General features: G+C 37.8%; 2 protein-coding genes across 3 annotated transcripts in view; one reads left to right on the top strand and one right to left on the bottom strand.

Annotated features, from left to right (window-relative positions):
* The window catches only part of LOC101530015 (FUN14 domain-containing protein 1-like), a 338,383-nt gene extending 322,515 nt beyond the window's left edge, over positions 1 to 15,868 (bottom strand). The window contains exons 1-2 of one of the 2 annotated variants that reach the window (XM_012925580.3): positions 15,786 to 15,868; positions 12,318 to 13,043 (exon numbers count right to left, since the gene is read on the bottom strand). In XM_012925580.3, the coding sequence (XP_012781034.2) occupies positions 12,455 to 12,937 (483 nt within the window). In that variant the 5' untranslated portion in view covers positions 12,938 to 13,043; positions 15,786 to 15,868 and the 3' untranslated portion in view covers positions 12,318 to 12,454. Of the gene's footprint in view, positions 1 to 12,317; positions 13,044 to 15,785 lie in introns of those variants that run through there. The other variant, XR_009244949.1, reaches the window with a different exon arrangement.
* A 105-nt stretch (positions 15,869 to 15,973) lies between these two features.
* The window catches only part of MMS22L (MMS22 like, DNA repair protein), a 117,321-nt gene continuing 111,520 nt past the window's right edge, over positions 15,974 to 21,774 (top strand). The window contains exons 1-4 of the mRNA XM_004580365.4: positions 15,974 to 16,071; positions 16,459 to 16,705; positions 17,353 to 17,478; positions 18,916 to 18,965. Coding sequence (XP_004580422.2) covers positions 16,542 to 16,705; positions 17,353 to 17,478; positions 18,916 to 18,965 — 340 coding nt within the window. The 5' untranslated portion in view covers positions 15,974 to 16,071; positions 16,459 to 16,541. The remainder of the gene's footprint in view (positions 16,072 to 16,458; positions 16,706 to 17,352; positions 17,479 to 18,915; positions 18,966 to 21,774) is intronic.

A 21,774-nucleotide genomic window follows, 5' to 3' on the forward strand; every position in this document is an offset into this window, starting at 1 on the left:
TAATATAATTCAGGAGTTGGCAACTGTTTTTCAATAAAGGACCAGTAGTAAATAGTTGAAGTTTTATGAGCCATACACTCTTATTTGCAAACTCTCCGTTCTGCTGTTAAATGAGAAAACAGCCATAAACAACACTTTAACTAATACATGTAGTTATTTCAACAAGATTTTACTCATAAAAATGGATAGCAGGCCATCCCTAGATCACAGGATGCATGTTGCTGATATTGATATGATTTGATGCATTTCCTTTATGAAAGTATGTTCTTTGTGAAGACAGTTTTATACTGAATTGTCTGTCACCTGCAACTGAATCCAACCCAAGCTGTTACGGAAATTTACATTCAAATGAGTGATCAAAAGTTTCTGTGAAAGAGGAAAGTTCTAGTCTGTATAACTTAACGCTGTGAGGAAATCGGACTAACGGTGTTTGCAGGAGCAACTGCAACTTGTGCCTTGTATCCATCTTAATCTTTCTCCAAATTTTAGTTAGACATGCAATGAGTCATAAAGAAGACTGTCCTTCCTGGTGGGCCAGCATGGTGGTGCATCAGGCTAATCCCCTGCCCTGTAGTGCAGTTCATATCCTGGCTACTCCATATCAAATAGAGCCCTTTGCTTATGCCAACTACTCAGGCATGAAGAGTCTCCAGGCCTTGAGAAAGCTAGAGAATAAATAGTTCTGGCATAAGGAATAGCTTGTGGAAACATTTTGAAGCAAGATAGAATACACTGCAGTGAGTGAAGGTCAATGTAGTTGATACTTTACAACAGATATGAGAAATTGTAGAAGAAGACTGTGGGAAAAGAAGAAGTCAAATCACAGAGGTTAGTATGTCATACTTCAATATAAGAAAAGCACTGTAGGATTTTGGAGGGTATAGTATGATAATCTGACAGATACATTCAGTATATGCTGATCAAATTAGATTAGTTACATTTCTACCTCCTCAAATATTTTTAAAAAATCAACATTTAGTAATCATACATATTTACTGAGTATGGTGGTAATTTTAAAAAAATGTGTCCATCATGAAATGATGAAATCATGATTCAATGTCAATCTTTGCCATTACTTTATTATTGGAAACGTCAAACTCCTCTATTCTATTTCCTCATAAAATATTCAAGGAGTCTTCAGAAAGTCCATCAAAAATGTGAATCACAAAAAGATATGGATTACAAAAGATGGAGATTTCAAAATTTCTGTGCCAAAACAAGCCAAAAGTTTAATTTGATACATGAACTCTTGGAAGTTTGGGACATTTTCATAAAAGTTTCCACATATGAGGTAGAACATGCAATAATTGTTTTTCCATGTTAGCTTATTTTGCATCATATAATGTCCTTCATTTCTATTGATTTTGCTATAAATGTCAACATTTTATTTTTTATAATTGAATAATATTTCATTTTATGTAAATCATATTTTCTTTATTCATTTACCTATTGATGTATATTTTGGGTGATTCTGCACCTAAACTACTGTGAATAGAGCTGCAATAAATGTGAATACAGGCATTATTCCTTTGAGCATATATCCATGGTAGGCTGATATATTTTAAGTAGGTTGGCTTTTAGTTATTCAAGGAATCTTTGTACTGTTTTACTCACTAGTTGTTAGTAGTTGTACTATTTTATATCAGCACCAACTTTTTTTTTTTAAAGATTTATTCATTTTATTACAGCCAGATATACACAGAGGAGGAGAGACAGAGAGGAAGATCTTCCATCCGATGATTCACTCCCCAAGTGAGCCGCAACGGGCCGATGCGCGCTGATCCGAAGCCGGGAACCTGGAACCTCTTCCAGGTCTCCCACGTGGGTGCAGTGTCCCAATGCATTGGGCCGTCCTCACCTGTTTTCCCAGGCCACAAGCAGGGAGCTGGATGGGAAGTGGAGCAGCTGGGATTAGAACCGGCGCCCATATGGGATCCCGGGGCTTTCAAGGCGAGGACTTTAGCTGCTAGGCCACGCCACTGGGCCCCAGCACCAACTTTTTAAAAGACATTCCCATTAGCATTTGATTTTATTTTTGTTGCTGTTGTTACTTTTGATACTAGCAGTTCTAACAGTTCTGGAGGTGATGTCTTACTTTGGTTTTGATTTGCATTTCCTTGAGTAGTGAATGATACTGAACATTTTTCCTGTTTCTGCTAATCAATTGTGTCTCTTTTGAAAAGGTCTTTTGAGATCATATGCCTCTTTACAAATTTGATAATGAGAGTTTTTGAGGTTGTTGAGTTCCTTATATACTCTGGATAGTAATCCTTTCCAAATTAATAGTCTGTAAATATTTTCCATTGGTCTACTGGTTGTTTCTTTACTCTCTGCTTCCTTTTCTGTGCAAAAACTTGTTTGGATACAATTAGTCTATTTTTACTTATGTTACTTATGCTTTTGGGATGTTATCCAAAACATATCTGCTTACATCAATATTTTAAAGTGTTTCTTCTTTCTTTTACTCCATCAAGTTCACAGTTACAGGTTATAAATTAAAGTTTGATCCATTTTGAGGTGATTTTTGAGAGGTGGGGGCCTAATTTTATTCTTATGTATCTGCATATCCAGATTTGCTACTACCACTTATTGGAAAAAAAGTGCCTTTTCTTTAATGTATGTTCTTGGCAACTTTGTCAGAACTTAACTAGATACGTGCATATGATTGATTTCTGTTTTTTATCCTGTTCCATGTGTCTATGTATCTGTTTCATATCAGTATTAAACCACAGCTTCATAGTATGTTATTAAATCAAGTACTGTGATACATTCAGCTTTTATTTTTCTCAGGTTCACTATGGGTATTTTGAGTCTTTTATGGTTCCAGATGAACTTTACAATTTTTTCCATTTATGTAAAGAATTCATTTCAATTGATTCACAGAAAGCTTCTAATATGACTCAACATCCTTCATAGTAGAAACGCTTAAAAAAAACAAGGTACAGAGGAACACAACTCACAATAATAAAGACTAGATTTGACAAATTAAAGTCAGTATGTTGAGTAATAAAAAAGCTCAAAGTGTTCCTTCGAAGATCTGGAAGAAGACATGGATGATCACATTTATCGCTCTTATTAAACATATTATTAGAATTCTTGGAAAGAGAAATTAGGCAAGAGACACAAGCAAAGAGCACAAGCAAAGACACAAACGATACTGGAAAAAGGGGATTTCAACTCCACATGTGTGCAGATGACATGATTATATACATAGGAAAACCTAAAATACTTAATCAAAAGGCTGTTACAACTGACAAATCAGGTACATTTTCAGAATGTGTAGACAACAGACAAAAAATAGCATTTTATAAAACAAAATAGCATTTTATGTACCTTAACAACCTCAATAAAAGAAAAGACATACCACTCACAATAGCTATCAACGAATAAAGTATTTATAATTAAATTTAATCATGGAAGTGAAAGAACTCTACGGTTGAAATTCTAAAACACTAATGAAATAAATTATAGCAGACACAAAATATGCAAAAGTATTACATGTTGCAGGATTGGGTGAATTAATGTTGTTAAAATGTCCATATAGGGCACTGGGGCAATAGCTCAACTGGCTAATCCTCTACCTGCAAATGCCAGGTTCACATGTGCGCATTGTTTCATGTACCGCTGCTCCACTTCCCAACCAGCTTCATGCTAATGGCCTGGGAAAGCAGTGGAAGATGGCCTAAATCCTTGCAACTCTGCATTCATGTAGGAGACCTGGAAGAAGCTCTGAGCTCCTGGCTTCAGATTGGCTTGGCTCCATCTGTTGTGGCCATTTTGGGAGTGAATCAACAGATGAAAGATCTCTCCCTCTTTGTCTCTCCTTCTTTCTGTAAATCTTCCTTTCTAAACAAATGTTTTTTTAAAAATGTCCATACAATCTAGCAGAGTTTAAAGATTCTCTCCAATTCCTAGGCCTGGCGTGATAGCATAGTGGTTAAAGTCCTCGCCTTGCACGTGCCAGGATCCCATATGGGCACCAGTTCTAATTCCGGCGGCTCCACTTCCCATCCAGCTCTCTGCTTGTGGCCTGGGAAAGCAGTCGAGGATGGCCCAAAGCTTTGGGACCCTGCACCCGTGTGGGAGACCTGGAAGAGGCTCCTGGCTTCAGATTGTCTCAGCTCCGGTCATTGCGGCTGCTTGATGAGTGAACCATGGGATGGAAGATCTTCCTCTCTGTATCTCCCCTCCTCTGTATATCTGCCTTTCCAATAAAAGTAAATAAATCTTTAAAAAAGATTCTATCCATTTCCTATGAAAATACTGCTGTAGTTTTTAGTAAGAGATGTGAATTTTTGCTGTAAATGACCACCAACACTTTGTTCCTGGTTTCCAATAGCCCCTCTCCAGTCACTACCTAATGCTCCCTGATGACCAGGCCTAGTATTTTACATAAATTGGCTGCTAAAATACCTGACTTGTGGCACCTTTCCTCAGAAAGCACACTTTTTTCCCTATTCCAGTATAACTTACTCTTTTTAGAGCACTCTCTCCTTTTCCTCCCACCACAAGCCAAGCTTCTACCTTCATTTTGTCAATATTGGGATAGCTTCAAATACCAGCAGACAGGTGTTTGTCTAAGTAGTTCTCTGAAATTTTTCTAATAGGAGACATTAAAGATGTCCTTTCCTAATCAGAATAAATTCTCATTCTACAAATTCTATTCATATGAATTCATCCTAATAAAAGTAAGGTGTTGAGAATAGCAGGTTCGTGGTACTTCCTTTGTTACAGTGACATAGCATCTCACAGTTATTTTTCTCAGATTGGTGCCTCAGCTGAAACTCCAAGGCCATGACAATATCTTTCAGAAAGGTTTTCAAACTGAAGATATGATTGTTAATAACTAAACACTAGTTGTAGCATTCTATCTATTCAATTAAAAGAATTTTTAAGGACCTATATTGGCAGATATTGCCCTACATTCTAAGAACATAATGAACAAATCTCAAAATGAGGTGAGTATAGTGAAGACACAAAGCAAGATTATTGTGCATGTCTACCAAACATTTATGTCCCCTACTAGTGTGATGTGAAAAATCTAACTCAGAAACATATTTAGAAAAGAGCTCCAAAGCAATGAGACAACCTTCAGTTTAGTCATGGTTGGAGAAGTAGAGTGGTAGCAGATAACCAGGGTTATAGAATTTGTAAGGCAGGTCACATAGAAGTTTTAAGAATAGAGTTAAGGATCTACACCTGGGGAAGAGGCAAGAGAAAGGGGAACCAAGTGACTGAACAACAGATAGAAGATACTGTCACTGGAAACAGAATAGGAAACACTGCCCCAGCCAATCTGTGCGTGGACTCTTTCTTCTTGTAAGAAGCTACAGCCTCTATGGAAATCAGTATGGAGAATATTCAAACAACTCAAATTCAACATACCATATGATCCAGCAATAGCACTCCTAGGAATATATCCAGAACACTTGTTTTATGAGAAACCAACATGCACTCCTATGCTCATAGCAGCAGCACAATCAGTAATTGCAAAAACATGGAAGCAACCAAAATGCCCATCAACAGAGGATTGGATAAGAAAGCTATGGTTCATCTACTCCATGGAATACTACTCAGCTATTAAAAAAAACAAAATGCAGTTCTTTGTGGCCAAATGGGCCAAACTGGAAACCATAATGCTAAGGGAAATGAGCCAATCCCAAAAGGTTAAATACCACATGTTTGCCTTAATTTAAGATGATATGATGTTATGTATAACATGTTATGTTTTGAATGTTATATGTTGTGTATAAACTAAAATTGAAGTGTAGGTGAGGTGGTCACAGAAGGTGGCTGGGAACTTGCATTTACTTTTAACTTATTGGTTACTCATTCCTATGTCAATTAATTCCATAATGATGTAAATTTTTGCTGATGGTATGTTGGAGCTTTCAATTGACTGGGATGATACTCTGCTAGCTCTGTCTTCAGACCAGAGAGGGTATACCTAAGAAGCCGTTGAACTTGACTGGACAATAAGATGCTGGAGTCTATGTTTGGTATATGCTTGCAATGGGGGAATCTCAACTGAACTTGAGCTGTGGTTATGCAACAAGGTGGAGGAATCCACCATGGTGGGAGGGTTTGGGGAGGGGTGGGGAGAACCCAAGTATCTATGTAACTGTGTCACATAATACAATGTAATTAATGAAGTTAAATAATAAATAATTAAAAAAAAACAAAGCATAAAAGAGACAATAAAGTGACGTTGCTCTAAGTCTTAATGTAAAACTAAGTTTTTGGATGATTTGTTTCTAAGAAATAAATAACAGCTAGTTGTTACTGCAAAAAAAAAAAAAAAAAAAAAGCATGAAGTCATAGTCTAGCTCATTGTTGTTGTTGTTCTACTGTTAAAGGTAATTATGTAGGGCCCTGCATGGTGGCCTAGCAGCTAAAGTCCTCGCCTTAAAAGCCCCGGGATCCCATATGGGCGCCGGTTCTAATCCCAGCTGCTCCACTTCCCATCCAGCTCCCTGCTTGTGGCCTGGGAAAGCAGTTGAGGATGGCCCAATGCATAGGGACCCTGCACCCACGTCGGAGACCTGGAAGAGGTTCCAGGTTCCCGGCTTCGGATCGGCGCGCATCGGCCCGTTGCGGCTCACTTGGGGAGTGAATCATTGGACAGAAGATCTTCCTCTCTGTCTCTCCTCCTCTGTGTATATCTGGCTGTAATAAAATGAATAAATCTTAAACAAAAAAGGTAATTATGTATACTTAGGGAAGACATAAAAGAGACAGTGGCTTATTTTTCCTGGACATGGAGGTTTTGACAAAAAGAGCATTCATAGACTTCACAGAGACAGTGATATTAATTAGCAAGCATTAAGAAAATTTCATTAGGCAGAGGTGAGGACAATTTAGTAGACAGAGCATCTGCTGGCTGGCCTGTAGGGTATCTCATCCACTTGCCTTTGATAACTACACTAACATAGGCACTCACAAACCACTTCTCCTTTATTTGCTGCATTCTTGAAAAGTGTCAACCAATGTGTCCTGTTCCCAACTCTTGTCTAAATTGGGACAGAACCTTTTAAGAAGAGGTAAAGGGAATTGAATAGGTTTACCCATTTAAAATAAGTATTTGTAAATCTATCTCCACTTGCCTAGGAATATTCTGATATAGACTTCATGGAGGGACTTCAAACTAGCAGCCAGAAAGCCAATATGGTCTATTAATTCATTTTTCTCCACCTATATCCATTTTGTATCAAATTATTTTCATGCCTTTGTAAAGGGTTTACAACTTTCATTTCACTGCTAGCTTTAAGGCTACCTTATATCTTTCCAATTTTAGAATTTATGCTGCCGAAGTGAGCACAAGACTACCTTATATCTTATTCCAATCCTTAAGACTCAAGTGAACTTAAAAAAAAGAACAGATCACACTGCACTACCACACAGGCTTTATTTACCTTCTTAACGTAGTTATTACAAAAAGCCAGGAGGTGCAAATTGAAAAAGAAAACCTCAAGAGAGGCAATGTGGCTTGAATGTATCAGAATAAAAATAGACTTTGAAATGAGATCTAACTTTAAAATCATCTTCGATCACTCTACCACATCAAAAACTTTAATTCAGCAATACATCTACTGATATATTGGGAAAGCACTAAGTACCTTCAAGATAAATTTACTATACATTGAAGGCATAATATTACATAAAAGTTCCTCACCTATTGAAACTTTTGAATGTATTTAAAAAACAAAAAATGATCAAATTATCACATATGCTAATACAAAATGGAACTTGTAGCATGTGATTCCATGTGAGCTGTGGAGAATTTTTATAAGAGAAGAAGTTATGAAAGAAGTGGTAGAGGTATTCAAGAATAAAAATATTCATTGTCTCATAAGTTTTGTCCCAATTTTCAGGGCAGTTATTTTTAAAATAGTGATGAGACTGATCTGTTGTTCCTGGCATTTTTGGGAGAAAATCACTTCAGTGAAGGATAAAGAAGACTATGGGTGAAGGTGATATACAGAGTGAATGTTTAGTGAAATGAAATGCTAGCAAGCTATTGGATTTCCTCTTGAGAGATATACATAGTTCATTATAGCTTCACACTGAATACGGAGTTATTGGCTAACTTTTGACAAATTTAAGTAAAACTGACTCTTAGTGACAAAGTAAATTTGGGGACATGAGAGACAAAATTGCCAAAAATACTACTATTAAAGATTTGGTTTTCAGTCAATGAAGAGCCATTCAAAAGGAAGAAAAAAAAGATCTGGTTTCTAAGAAAACATGATGCATTCATTATTAAACATCAAACTTGAGGAGTTTTTAAGACACCCATGAGGCAATATTAGTAAGCACTTATATTTACAGCTCTGAAATTCAGAGGAAAGGTTTCAGATGGAGATGTACACTTCAGAGTAAACTTAATCAGAATTAGTAGCAGAAATTGTGGTTGTGAACAATTTGGTGACAAAAAAAGAGTAAGACCTAAAGGGGACCTACAATGGACCTATTACTACTTATTTATAAAATTCCAACCATAGTTTGTTTTCCCTTATTATCTGCAGAGTTTTCCTTAGTGTTTGTTATGCTTTGAGATTTTAAGTGCGTTACTATATCAATGGCCCCTCTTTTTGTAATAAGTAATGCTAAATTTCAGTGGCCTAAAGCAACAAAATCTGATTTACTCAAACTAAAATTTGATTATTTTAATGAAGCAAATTGTCGTATCCAGGAATTTATATACAGCTCAGCTGAATCTTCTGCTGCAAGGACTTCTACAAACTGCAAAGTGTCAGCCACAGTGGCTAGCCAAAATCAATGATGTTACAATAGCTTAGTCAACAGCCAATTAGAAGTCAGATAGTCCATATAAGAGTGTACTCACTTTGGACACCAACTGCAATATCAAGGAATTTTCAAAATCCCCCTGAAAGTTATTTTACTCAGAGTTACATTTTATTAAAAGTAAAGGATACATATTCAAATCAACCATGGGGTGGGGGTCAGAGGAAGGGGGTACATTGGGTAGTCTTAAAAAGTATCAAACTTTTCAGTTGAACTTAGTTTTTTCTCAGTGGAGTCAGGATACATTACTCACCCATCACTGTGTGACAATGTTCACAGAATACTGCCAACTAATGAAGACAACTGAAGACAGGATCAGAGCTTAGTGGAGCTCTGGTGGTTAAGGGGTTTTAATTCACATGACTGATCTCTATCTCCAAGTTGACTGACAAGCAAAGGCCAATCCTAAATTATATTGGCTTTTCAGGTATGGCCAATTACTATTCAAAACCAAATTGGTATAATGTACAATATCATCCAGGCTGCAGATAAAAATACATTTTCACCATCAAATGCAATATTGTGTGTGTGTGTGTGTATGTGTCCACCTTTCATGCACAGACATACAAATATAAATACATAAAGATTCAAGAAAGAATGATGACTAATATTAAAATCTTCTTGTGGTTAGATTTTTCAAGGTTTGAAAACTAGTGTACTATGTATTCATGACATCATTAAAGATTTTTTTCACAAACTCTATAACACAAATGTCATTGCGGATGAATTGCTGGAGAAACTAACAAAACATAATGATTTAATTGTAAGTTTTTAAATTATAAATCTCAACTGCACACTCAATACTCCCAGGTATTACTACTAAACTTTCATAGTAAATACACTTTTGAGCTCACCAAAATGAACATACCATGCTTTTCTTCTCAAATCCGTAACAATTATTTTTTCTTCCCATTTCCAATTGATACATCATAGAGAAAACAGACAAAATAAAACAGAAACTAACTAAACTTTCTACCATCCAATTCACCAGCTTTGGCCTTCTTTATCAGCATGCCTTTTACTCTGCTATAATGAAAAGCCTCCTTGATTCTATTAGAGGTTGACGAGACATCTGCATAGTGATAGATAGCACCATGTCTCATCTTCTCTCTTCATCCCAGTGCCTGAACTCCTGCAATCATTCTCAATCTCTTCAGCACGAACTTTTTTTATATACTTGAAAATCAGCATCCTAACTTCACTAACAATCTCTAACATACCCTGTGTTCAACCTACCACCTATCTGTGGTCATATTTCCCTCTTGCCTAATTTTTCTCTGATTTATTTTAAGTTTATCTCTGGGTAAAATTTCCAGATTACTTGTTATTCACCTCCAATTTATCTAACCCATATCAACCAAATATTTCCTTTATTAAACTGAAATTTTATTAGCATCAATAATGATCTCCAACTTGCTATATGCAGCAGTTAAGTAGCTTTTTCTTATTATATAAGCAGCATTTTATATAGATGGTCCATTACAATATACTTGTTGGTTTTTATAATGGGTATTACATATCACTGCCTACTTGATTTTTCTCCTAAGTAAGGAGCAGCCTTACTTTTGCCCTTCCTTGCTGGCATTTCCTTGTTTACCAGCCATTTGAATATGTAAATCTTTCATAGGGTTAGTTCTATTATACATATTAATAAATTTCTAAATAAAGTGAAGGTAAATGTCACAATTTCTTTTGAAAGAAAGATTATCAATATCCCAGAGGTCTACCATTATTTGTTGAAAAAATTGACTTTTTACCATATTCCTTTGCTAAAATCATTTTAGGAGGGGAAGAAAAAGGGTCCTATTCCTATATTTTCCATTTCATTACGTCTAGCCTGAGATCAGTACCATAGCTTTTTGATTAGTACAGTTTTACAATAAGTTCTGCAATTAAATACAGTGAATCATACGTTTTCCTTTTTTAAAGTCATTTTTTTATTCTTGATTTTTTGCACTCTCATGTCAACTTTAGAATATATTTGTTAGTTTCTGCAAAAGAAAATATCACCAGGATTTTCACTGGAGATTTCATTAAGTCTATATATATATTTTGAGATAAATTCTAATATTAAATCATGCAATTCATGATCATGCTATATTCCATTTTATCTGGAATCCCTGATTTTTTTTTTTTTTTTAGCAATAGCTTATATCCCTCAGCATATAAAATTCTGGGCGAATTTTGAAAAGAGATCTTTGTTTTGATGTCATTAAATGTTACAGCATAGTTTCTTAGTATTCAGTTCTTGCCTATAATACAATTTAATTTTGTATATTAAGACTAAATCTGCCATTCTGCTAGATTAAGCATTAGCTGCAATTGCTGCAAGTGGAATTTTTTTAGGACACTGTATATAAATGACTATGAGAATGAAAATTATTTAATTTATTCCCTTTCTATCTGAATAACTGATGTTTCTTTCTCACACTTAATTTCATTGGCTAGTTACCTCCAGTAAAATGTTGAAGTAGATAAAGTAGCCATTTTGCTTTTTCCTCAGTCTAAGGGAAAAAGCATTCATTTCCTACGATTAAGTATGATGTTAATAGCATGTTTTTCATCAAAAACTGATATAAGGTAAATAAAATTTTCTAAATTTGCAGAGTTGTTAGCATGAAGGGATAGTGAATTTTTTCAAGTTTTTTTGCATATATTGAGATGGTGTGATTTTACTTTTCATAATTTGATGATATAATGAACTACTTGGACTCCTTCTTGAAATCTGATCTAACCCTATATTCCTAAATTGAATAAACGGAATCTGATTTTGTTATGAGACATCATTCTTTCTAATGTATTGTGCTAAGACTTCTGCCTCTGTGATACTGGGTTGCAATTTTGCACGTGTAGTTCCTCAGTTTATTGTAAATTTTTTCTGGAAAAAAAACCCACACCCTTAGGCCAGCATTGTGGTACACTGGATTAAGCAGCCACCAGCAATGCTGCCATCCCAAATGAGAGTATCCGTTGAATTGCAGCTGTTGTTTCCCATCCAGCTCCCTCTAATCTATCCGGGAAAGCAGCAAATGATAACTCAAGTACCTGAGGCTCTGCTGTCCCTGTGGGAAACTCTGATGGAGTTCTAGACTCCTCGATTTGGACTGACCCAACCCTGACATTTGTAGCCACTTGGAGAGTGAACCAGAGGGAATAAAATCTCTCTTTCTCCCTCTCTGTGACACTTCTTTTGAAGTAAATAAAACAAATTATTTTTTTTTAAACAGTCAGCCCCAATGTAGAATCTATAAGACATTTTTTTTAAATTATTGGTACTATATAATGAACTATAACATCTTATTTGAATGTAGGATAACATTTCATTGAGCTATAATTCCAACAGATATTTTTCCTCTCCAAATCTAAATTTCATGGTGATATTTCGTATCTAGTATATTAAAAATAATGACAAAAGTCATGTTTTACTCGAAAACATTATATTCACATGCTACACAGTTGAATTTTTTTGTGGTTTTGGTTTTGGTTTTAAATAGCAGGTACTGCATAGGGAACATTAAGCTTCAGATATCAAATTGTAAGTTCTGAGTTCAGTCTTGTTCAGCTAATTGTTTCTCTTGAGGGGCATGTACTGTTGTGAGCACATTGTTTTCTAACATTTGAATGCACTCTGGTAGAGCCTTCATGTCTTTTACGAAGCAAGTCCTAGCAAGAAGCCTCCCATAAGTCCAGTAGATATCACAATGTTCTGTTTGACACATTCCACTGCTTTTTCAAGAATATTATTCATTTCAGGTGCTGTTCTTTTTGCTTGTTTCTTAATCTGCTTTTTTGCTTTGTTTAAATCTTTTTCGACTCTCTTCCAGTCAATCTGCACATAGCCACAGTGCTTGGCAACATGAAACAGAAGAAAACCACCACTTACTGCAGTTGCTGCAAGTTTTCCAACTTTCTGGAACAAATAACCTGCACACCAGCCAGTTAGACCACCCATGACAATCTGTGTGGCTACAGAGTATTTTTCTGCCACAGGTCCTGAGCTGTGGCCCAACACGTGATTCCACCAGAGATGCCTTCTTGTGTACTCAGTTAAATCCAGCACTTCGTAAGACTCATCACTTTCATATTCTTGGAACAGAGGATTGCAAGTTACCATCTCTGGGTTGGTTCCCATCTGCCCTCTTAGATTGCGACTTCTTCTCTTGTCACTCAGGTTTTGATATCAATATAATTCTGGCTTCATAACGTAAAATTTAAAGTGTTGTATCCTCTTCTATTTTCTGAAAAAGTTAGCACAAAATTGGTTTTATCCATTTTTTTAAATGCTTGGAAAAGTTCAACAGTAAAGCATTTAGTTCTGAAGATTAGTTCTGAAGATTTCTTTTAACAATTGATATGTGTGTGGTGGAAAGGGTAAGCAGGGAAAATGAGGGAAGGATGTGCTTTTTAAACCAAGGATGCAAACTGCTATCATGTACATTAAGCTATTTTACTTTACTTATGTTAATTACTTTATCTTATTCTTCTTTTGTGAGCCTTGGCATTTTTTTTTTTTTGTCTTTCAAGAAATTTGCTCATTTATGTCTACTGGCATAAAATGTTCTTGATATTCTCTCATATCTTTACCATTGCAATGTGTTTTTTAATTGGTTTTGCTACAAAGTTTGTCAATTATATTGATCTGGTCAAGAAAGCAACTTTTTCAAATGTTTTTCTAGTTTTCTTCAGTTTCATCCTGTATCTATAAGCTATTATTTGCTTCATTTGCTTGTTTTGGTCTTATTTTGTTGGCCATTTTTTCTACTTTCTAAATATAAAAGCTTGAATTATTGAATTGTCTTTACTAACATAAACAATACTATGCATTTTAATATTTTCATTTAAATTTTATTTAATTATTTTCTTTTTGATTCACAGATTTCAATTGCAACTGTGTTACTTACTTTCTAGATATTTAGAGTTTCCAGGTATCTGTTATATATCTCAAATTTAATTCCATGTGGTCAGACAATATACTATGTGTGATTTTGGTCTTTTTAAGATTTATTTTTATTGGAAAATCAGATACACAGAGAGGAGGAAAGATAGAGAGGAAGATCTTCCATCCGCTGACTCACTTCCAAAGTGGCCAAATGGCCAGAGGTAAACTTCTCCAAAACCAAGAACCAGGACCTTTTTCTTGTATCCCACTTGAGCTCAGGGTTCCAAGGCTTTGGGCTGTCCGTGACTGCTTTTCCACATTACAAGCAGAGACCTGGATGCGAAGCAGGGCTGCTGGGATAGGAACCAGTGCCTACATGGGATCCTGGCACAGGCAATCTGAGGACTTGAGCTGCTAGGCTACTACGCCAGCCCGACTTTGGTTTTTTTAAAGTTGGTAAACTTTACTGCTCAGAATATGCTCTATTCACTTGATAATACTTATCAAGAATAACTATTCTATTTTATTGTGTTAAGTGACGTACAAATGCCAGTTAGATGAAGTTGATTAGTAGTATTAAGTTTCTTTAACTTTCTTCATATTTGCTTCTTCAGTTGAAGAATGCAGGGTTCCTGTGTCTTTCAAATTGTTGTTTTCAGTATTTTGCCTATAAATTTTTGTATTTTTGGTTTAATGTAGGCTTAAGCAAAGCTGTTGTTAGATGTATGTACATTTAGTGTTCTCATACCTTCCTGAGACAATTGACTGTTTTCTGAGAGATTCACTCTTCATCCTGATCCTCACTCCAGGAAACTGAGCTTTTAAAAAAAACTTCCTTGTCTTGATTTAGGTTGATTTGGGGCAGTGTGAGATACTAGGTAGAAACTAAAATCAGAAGTTTGTTCCCTGATGGGCTGTAAGTTAGCAGTGGTTCCCTCACGAAGGCATAGCTATCCAATAGTGGCTGGTGACTATAGCAGGAAGATTCGCTGCCCTCTGGTAATTTCTTCTTCCCCTTCCTCCTTAGGCCTAAGAATGACTAGTGATAGATTAACCTTGGGTTCTTCACTATCATTTTTTGTTTTCTGGTAAACCTGTCCTAAACCCTGGAAACGGCCCTTTCATCAAGCACCTTTCAGCTAGCCTTCTTGAGCTATTCTATTTATTAATATTAATTAGCATCAAAACCACTAGCTTAAATTAGTTGTGTAGTTTGTGTTGATCCTACTCACCTTAATCAAGCAAATTGGTCATTCGACTTTAGACACTTAAGGAAAAGGGAGTCTATTTCAGTGCTTGAGCAGAGGAAAAGGTAAGACTATCTATGAAGCGTCAGGGAATAGTATTCTCTTATCTAGGCACTAGTTCTTGAGGTAGTTGTGGGGGACTCACATAACCACCAACAGACCATCAAAAAGCTGCTTCACTCCTCAACAAAGTCTCAGGTCTCCTTGTGCTTCATAGCAACAAAACAGTTCTGACTCCCACCACAAAATCCTGGGTTGTGGTCAGAACTGAGTTCATGTTATGTCGTTCCCTCATGTCATTGGACTCATCAGAAAATGTGCACTATCTGAATACAGGAAAACTATCCCCAGTTCCTGCCCAGGAACTGAACTCAGTACCGACTACGCCGTGGAGGAACGAGCAAAGGGCTGTTATTTTTCTTAAATTCCAAGGTGAGGATACATTGCAGCGTTATTTCTGTCTTACAATGAGAAGTCTGTGGAATTTATTTTAAAGAACGCTTTTGGAAAGAAAGTGGAAACACTGTCACTCACTAGACGGTATCCCGTTTAGAAGTGTGGCTAAGAAAGGGGGCCACCGTGTTTATAGCCATAGCAAGGTTCGCCTGACCTTACTCTGTGAAACCAAACACCGAATTTGCTTCATTTTTGCACCGGCCTGGCCCACAGTCCACGAACAGAAAGCACCCTCCATCCTAACCAAAGTTACTGCGCCCTCAGTGTGAGGACCGCACGGCGCAGCTCTGGGCGTGAACGAGCCGCCCCGTCGCACTCACTCTAGTTAAACACTCTTCCAACACGCCAGGACATAAAGCAACCTCGGTGTCCTCAGGCCTTCCTCAGGCCTTCCTCACCTTAGCCTCAGTTTCCCGTTCGTTTTCCTACAAGGCTCCTCAAGACACCTCCTTCCGGCCTACGATGTCAAAAAAAAAAAAAAAAAAAAAAAAAAGAAGCCCAGAGTATTGGCACCTTCCTCCCGTTCGGCAGATTCTCGCGAGACTTGCGAGCTGTGCGCCGTGGCTCCGCCCTCTCGGAGCGCGGGCGCGTCGTGGCGGGAATTTCGCCGGTTTCTGCTCCGGAACCCGCGGGATCCCGGGCTGTGGTCTGGATCGCGAGCGGCAGATTTCGGGAACTGGGAGTGTGAGCTCGCGGGAAAGGGGTTCTGCGGCTTCCTGGCGAGGGACCCCGAGGCAGGCCGGGGAGAGCTGGCTTCCGGGCCGCCGGCGAGGCGTTCGCCCCGGATTCCCTCCGAGAGCCGGCCCGGGCGGCTTCTCCGCCTTGCCGGGGAACACAGGCAGAGATCGGTGTGGTCAGGTGGTGGAGGGTGCCGTGTCCAGCTGCAGCCCGGGCTGCTCTGCGGACCTCCGCCTGTCCCAGGCTGTGGAGTCCTACCTGATCCGGGTGGAAAGTGGGGTCGGGACTGGGGGAGGGGACTGTGTTGAGGCTTTGGCTCCTCGGGATTTGAGGACCTAAATTTGGGGAACTTTGTCCGGTAACCCTCTGTTTCCCGGCCCGTCCCGCCTCCAGGAGTCTCTTCGCAGCTTCTCTCTGGAGCTGCTCTCGCTGGTCAGCATCATGTACCACAGGCATTTCAGAACTGGAAGTAGATAATGGATAACTGTGCTGGTGTGTCTGCGCTCTTGACCGACAGCTTGGAGCTGGAGCTGGGGACAGAATGGTGCAAGCCCCCTTGCTTTTCTTGTGCGGTTGACAATGCAAGAGGAGAAAACCATTTTTCTGGGGATTCCTACCTTTGCAATGGGACACTTAAGAGGTAGGTGGAAAAGCTGGGGTTGTTTCCCCGCCCCCCCATCAGGCTATTGTTCTGTTTGTTAGGAATGTTACTTCATCACCTGAAATGGTCTTTCCTGCTATGGAGTACAGTACCTTAGAACTTCTCAGTGCTTTTTTGTTTTATTGTCACAGTAACTTCTATTTATATATATATATATACATACATACATATATATATATATATATATATATATATACTATAGTGAAGTTGCTGTTCTTGAAATATTTTGGCTGGATCTATTGAGGTAATTTCAGTCTAAAAAGCAAACATTTTTTTTTACCTTACAGGCTTGTTAGACACCTTAAAAGAGGTCACTTAACATGATTATGCTCCAGACGTGGGTCAGAATAACTTTTGCTTATTTAACTTATTGTAAATCATATATTTCTTCAAAAAAAAAAAGAAATTCTGCAACTGGAGACCATTAATGAAGTCATGCAAAAAATAGGTTCTTCCTCTGAGTTACTTTGTTCTATATACCATCGTACTCACTATGTAGGGTGAGATTTTAATAGCCTAGCTGTAAAGATCCTGACTGTGAGGTAACATAGTATTTGCAGGTTAATACTGATTCAGGCAATATTTAGTGTACTTTTTGTGAGATTAAACTAGACTTTTCATTTCAGATTATTTTTGAATCTCGATCCGTTACCAACCAACTTTGAGGAGGATACTGTGGAACTTTTTGGTATTCAGTGGGTCACTGAAACAGCGCTTGTGGATTCTTCCAGAGAGCTCTTTCATTTATTCAGGTGTGTTTGTTTCCAATTCTGGGAGGTTTGCTAATGTAACAACACCAGTGATTGCTGGTTGCCCGTTTGATTATCTTCCAGTGACAATAACCAGATGGCAATGGCTTGATGCAATCATGTTTTTTTTTTTTAACATATATTTTTATTGCATTTCCTTTTTGTTAAAACTAATTACATTGTATTATGTGATACATTTTTTTATGCACTGGGATTCCCCCGCCCCTCCCAAAACCCTCCCCCCAAGGTGGATTGCTCCATCTTGTTGCATTTCCATAGTTCAAATTCAGTTGACCTTCTTTCATTGGAGGTATTTACCAAGCATAAAGTCCAGCATCTTATTGTCTTGGTAAGTTCAATGGTTTCGTGGTGAGACCATCTCTGGTCTGAAGGTAGAGCCGGCAGAGTATCATTCCAATCAATTAAAAGTCCCAACATAATATTTCCAACCATTTACAACATTATGGCATTAATTGACATGGTTTTAATGAGTTTTTTTAAAAGTATTATTGATTTTCAGAATTTTTTTTGTGTATTTGATGGTGTAGATTGAATGCTAGTGTTTAAAATTTTGAACTAAATTATAATTTGGGGGAAAAAGATTAAGATGCTTTTTGTTTAAAACTCACAATCTTTCATTGATCTTTAAAAGAATGAGCTGAAACTTGATCCTCCAGAGTAGAAAGCTGATTCTTTGTGTTCTACACGACTGAGGTTTTTATGAAAATATGAAAACACAATGGAAGAGAGAATAGCATAATAGCATAAGCGTCAAGGTTCTCTCATCTTTCATCTGTACCAACCCCTGTTCTTTTGCCTCAAGTATTTGTAAACATTCCAGGTATCATCATCTCATCCTTAAATTTTTGGTATACCTTCAAAAAAAAATGAACACCATCATCTCAATAAAATGTAATTTAGGTGATTTTTTAAATCAGTTGTTTAGGGCCAGTAATCCAAAAGTGCATTAAAAAATGATATTGGAACATTCATACGAGAATGAAGGTAGAAGTTACCTTCTCACTCTCATATCAGCTCTTAAGTAGAGATGTCACTGTGTCTGTGACGTGTTATAATGTGTTTTATTGAAAGAATTGGCTAAGTTGATATTTGTAATCCTAACCTCTTTAGAGTTAATGTACATGCAAGTATCTTAAATTTTTTAACTATATAAACAGTATCTCACTGATAATAAAATAATAATTTGTGAGATAAATGAAGCTTTTAGTAGATGCTTTTGGGAAGTCAAAGTTAATTATCTTCCCTAAGAGTTTTCACTACCTGAAGTTGACCATTTCATAAACATCCGCAAAGTATTAAATGTCTACAAATAAGAGATACTGAAGCAGTGCAATAGACTTGAAACATTATCCATATAGTTGTTACATAGTTTATATTAAAATTAACTGTAACATTACATGTTTGTTTGTTTTTAATTAGGCAACAGCTATACAACTTGGAAACCTTATTACAGGCCAACTGTGATTTTGGTAAGTTTTACTTGTCTTCAATAGCCAGAAGGAAATGTTATTCCAGTTACAGTGAATAACACATCGTAGTGTAATGGGATGCCACAGTATTATAAGCTGTTCTACCAGTTTGATGCGGTGTATTTGGTGTTCAGAACAAGTATGACATTGTGACTGAGAGTTAGTGGCATTTTTTAAAATCTGTAGTTCTTAAAGGTAAAACTGAACATCACAAGTGAACTGGTACTTGCTTTGGAGCTAGGGAGTGGAGTAGAGTCTGTAAACGAAAAAAGAACTAGACTGCATGCTCCCTTCTTCTGTCTGCTTTTTTATGTGTATTAACTGGAGGGAGATCAGCAAAGTTAAGACAGTATGTTTCTTTGTAGGTTAGCTGCTGCTTCTTTCTAGCAGATTTAGTATAGCATAGAATTTAGAATTACAACTTTTATGTTCACCCTGAGTTCCAACTCCTAGTTGATTATGGATGTTGCATCAGGTAATAGTCCTTGCATCATAAGCATTCTAGTGAGGATTAAATGCCATATATATGTTAAGAGTTAGCCCAGTGTATATTATTAATGGTGCTCAGCACACAGCTTGTATTAGTAACACTTTGGTCACAGTAGTGCATATGTGTATGTGTGTGAGAGAGTGAGGTTGTGTAAGTTACCTTCTTTCTGTTCAGAAATGACTTCTGAGTTGTTGTTTTTCTTCTTTTTTTCCCACAATAGTTATGGCGTGGGTCTCTCTCTCTCTTTTCAAGATTTATTTATTTTTAATGGAAAGGCAGATTTGCAGAGAGAAGGAGACAGAAAAATCTTTCTGGGGGTTAAGTCCGCAAATGGCTGCAGGCCAGAACTGAGCAGATCCAAAGCCAGGAGCCCGGAGGTGCCTCTGGGTCTCCCATGTGCATGCAGGGTCCCAAGCTTTGGACCATCCTCTACTGCTTTCCCACACCCCAAGCAGGGAATTTGTTTGAATGTGAAACAGTCAGGACATGAACCAGTGCCGTATGGGATGCTGGTGCTTGCAGGCAGAGGATTAGCCAATTGAGCCATCCTACCTGCCCCTTGTATTTTTTATATATTATGAAAATCATTTATCTTTAATCAGAAAGATCATAGCGCAGCCAGTCAGTTTTCTGTGTTTTAATTGCTTTTTCTTGTTTTCTCAGCATATGATCAGCAAAAACTTAACTTTTACTTTTTCAATATAGTGAATCCAAGAGGAAAAAATATGATGCTGTGGAGTTTGCATTTGTTTTGGATAGAAATTCAGACAGAAAAAATGCAGTCATGGGCATGTATAACTTGCTTTGGGAGCCAACAGCTTTGTCTTTGTGCCCATTAGATGATACTAGATATGAATCTTCAGTGATAGGAAGGTATCAGTTAGACAAAAAAATTAAGGGAGAATTTTAGAGTATTCAGGCAGGACAAAAATATTGAGGTGTGTAAAAACATTTAGGGACCACAGAGTAAATACTGTGATGAAGCATGTATGGAGCAGGAGGAAGGGAAAAAGATCAAAATTGGCTTTGTAAACTGTGACAGTTTCTGAATTTCTTTTTTTGTACTCTGTAGATTGTTTTAGTAAGAGCAAACTATCTTTATTATACAGAGAGCCATAAGTGTATTGGGTTTATAGAAGCCATCTATTGTATAGACTTTTTTTTTCTTTTTTGACTTTGTTTTTCATTATTTTTCATATTCTTAATAATATTTACATAATTAAGTGATGTATACCCATGTAGGCCTCTGATTTGGGTGGAGAGATTCAGGTTCAGGTGCAGAGGACTTATGTTTCTGGTATTTTTTTTTTCTCCTGTGTCCATAGGGGAGGAAGGTACCTTCCTTGCTGTCAAATTATGTCAGCACCTGGAGATGGGGTACAATCATTTGTGGGGAGGAGTTCCCAGGGTGTTACTTGAGTGATTTTGATAGTTCTGAGAAGTTGCTGGTTTCATTGCTCCAGGGGTGATAAAAATCTTTCCAAGGTCTGTTATTTGAGCCAGTCCACCTTAGTGCAACCTCAGACCCAGCAATGTGCTGCAAAGCTTGGCAAGGAGAGTGGTCTAGCTTGCTCTACGTTCATCCTCTGATGAAGCTGTTGATGTCCCCTAGATGAGCTGGCTGACATGTCCTCTGTATGTATCTATGCGTGCTATCTTCTGCACAGACAATAGCAACTGAGGAGGCCCAGTGCTGATACATGTACTCCAAGGACCAACAACACATCCTGTTATTTTTCTTTATGGCTAGGATGTTAGTCCAGCAGTCCAGTTGGGTAGTTCCACCAAGAAACCTCATCTGGACTGTTCTCAGACTTGATCTTGTGTGCCAACCAGTGCAGGGTCAGTTTTGGTCTGTCACCCCAGTTCTAGGTGAATCAGCAGGTGCCTTTGTGCAGCCCAGCCAGCCCACCACAGGCTTAGTTCTCATGCATGTCGACGGATGCCATGACCTAGACAGGGCAACTCCCAATAAACCCGCACCAGGCTTGCACCCAGATTCTGATTTTGTATGTGCCAGCCTCTGCTGTGGCCTAGTCCATACCAGCTTATATCTCATCTTGCCCCTTGTGCACAACTGTGGGTGCTGTGGTTTAGCTCAGCCTGACCTGACCCTCACAAATGCTGACAGGTGCTAGCCACCGTCTTGTCCAGCCTGGACAAGTCCTGGCCCACCCCCCAGTCCTGGGTCTTGGGCCTAGCTGCAATAGGTACAGCCTAACAAGAGGGTGCCCACAGTTCTCCTGCCAGGGATATTTCCAGCCTCAGGTCTTATACCTGCTACGTGGTACTACAGTCTAGCCTGACATGCCTTGTATC

The sequence above is a fragment of the Ochotona princeps genome, chromosome 1 (assembly GCF_030435755.1).
Source record: "Ochotona princeps isolate mOchPri1 chromosome 1, mOchPri1.hap1, whole genome shotgun sequence".
In the NCBI taxonomy this organism is placed as follows: domain Eukaryota; kingdom Metazoa; phylum Chordata; class Mammalia; order Lagomorpha; family Ochotonidae; genus Ochotona; species Ochotona princeps.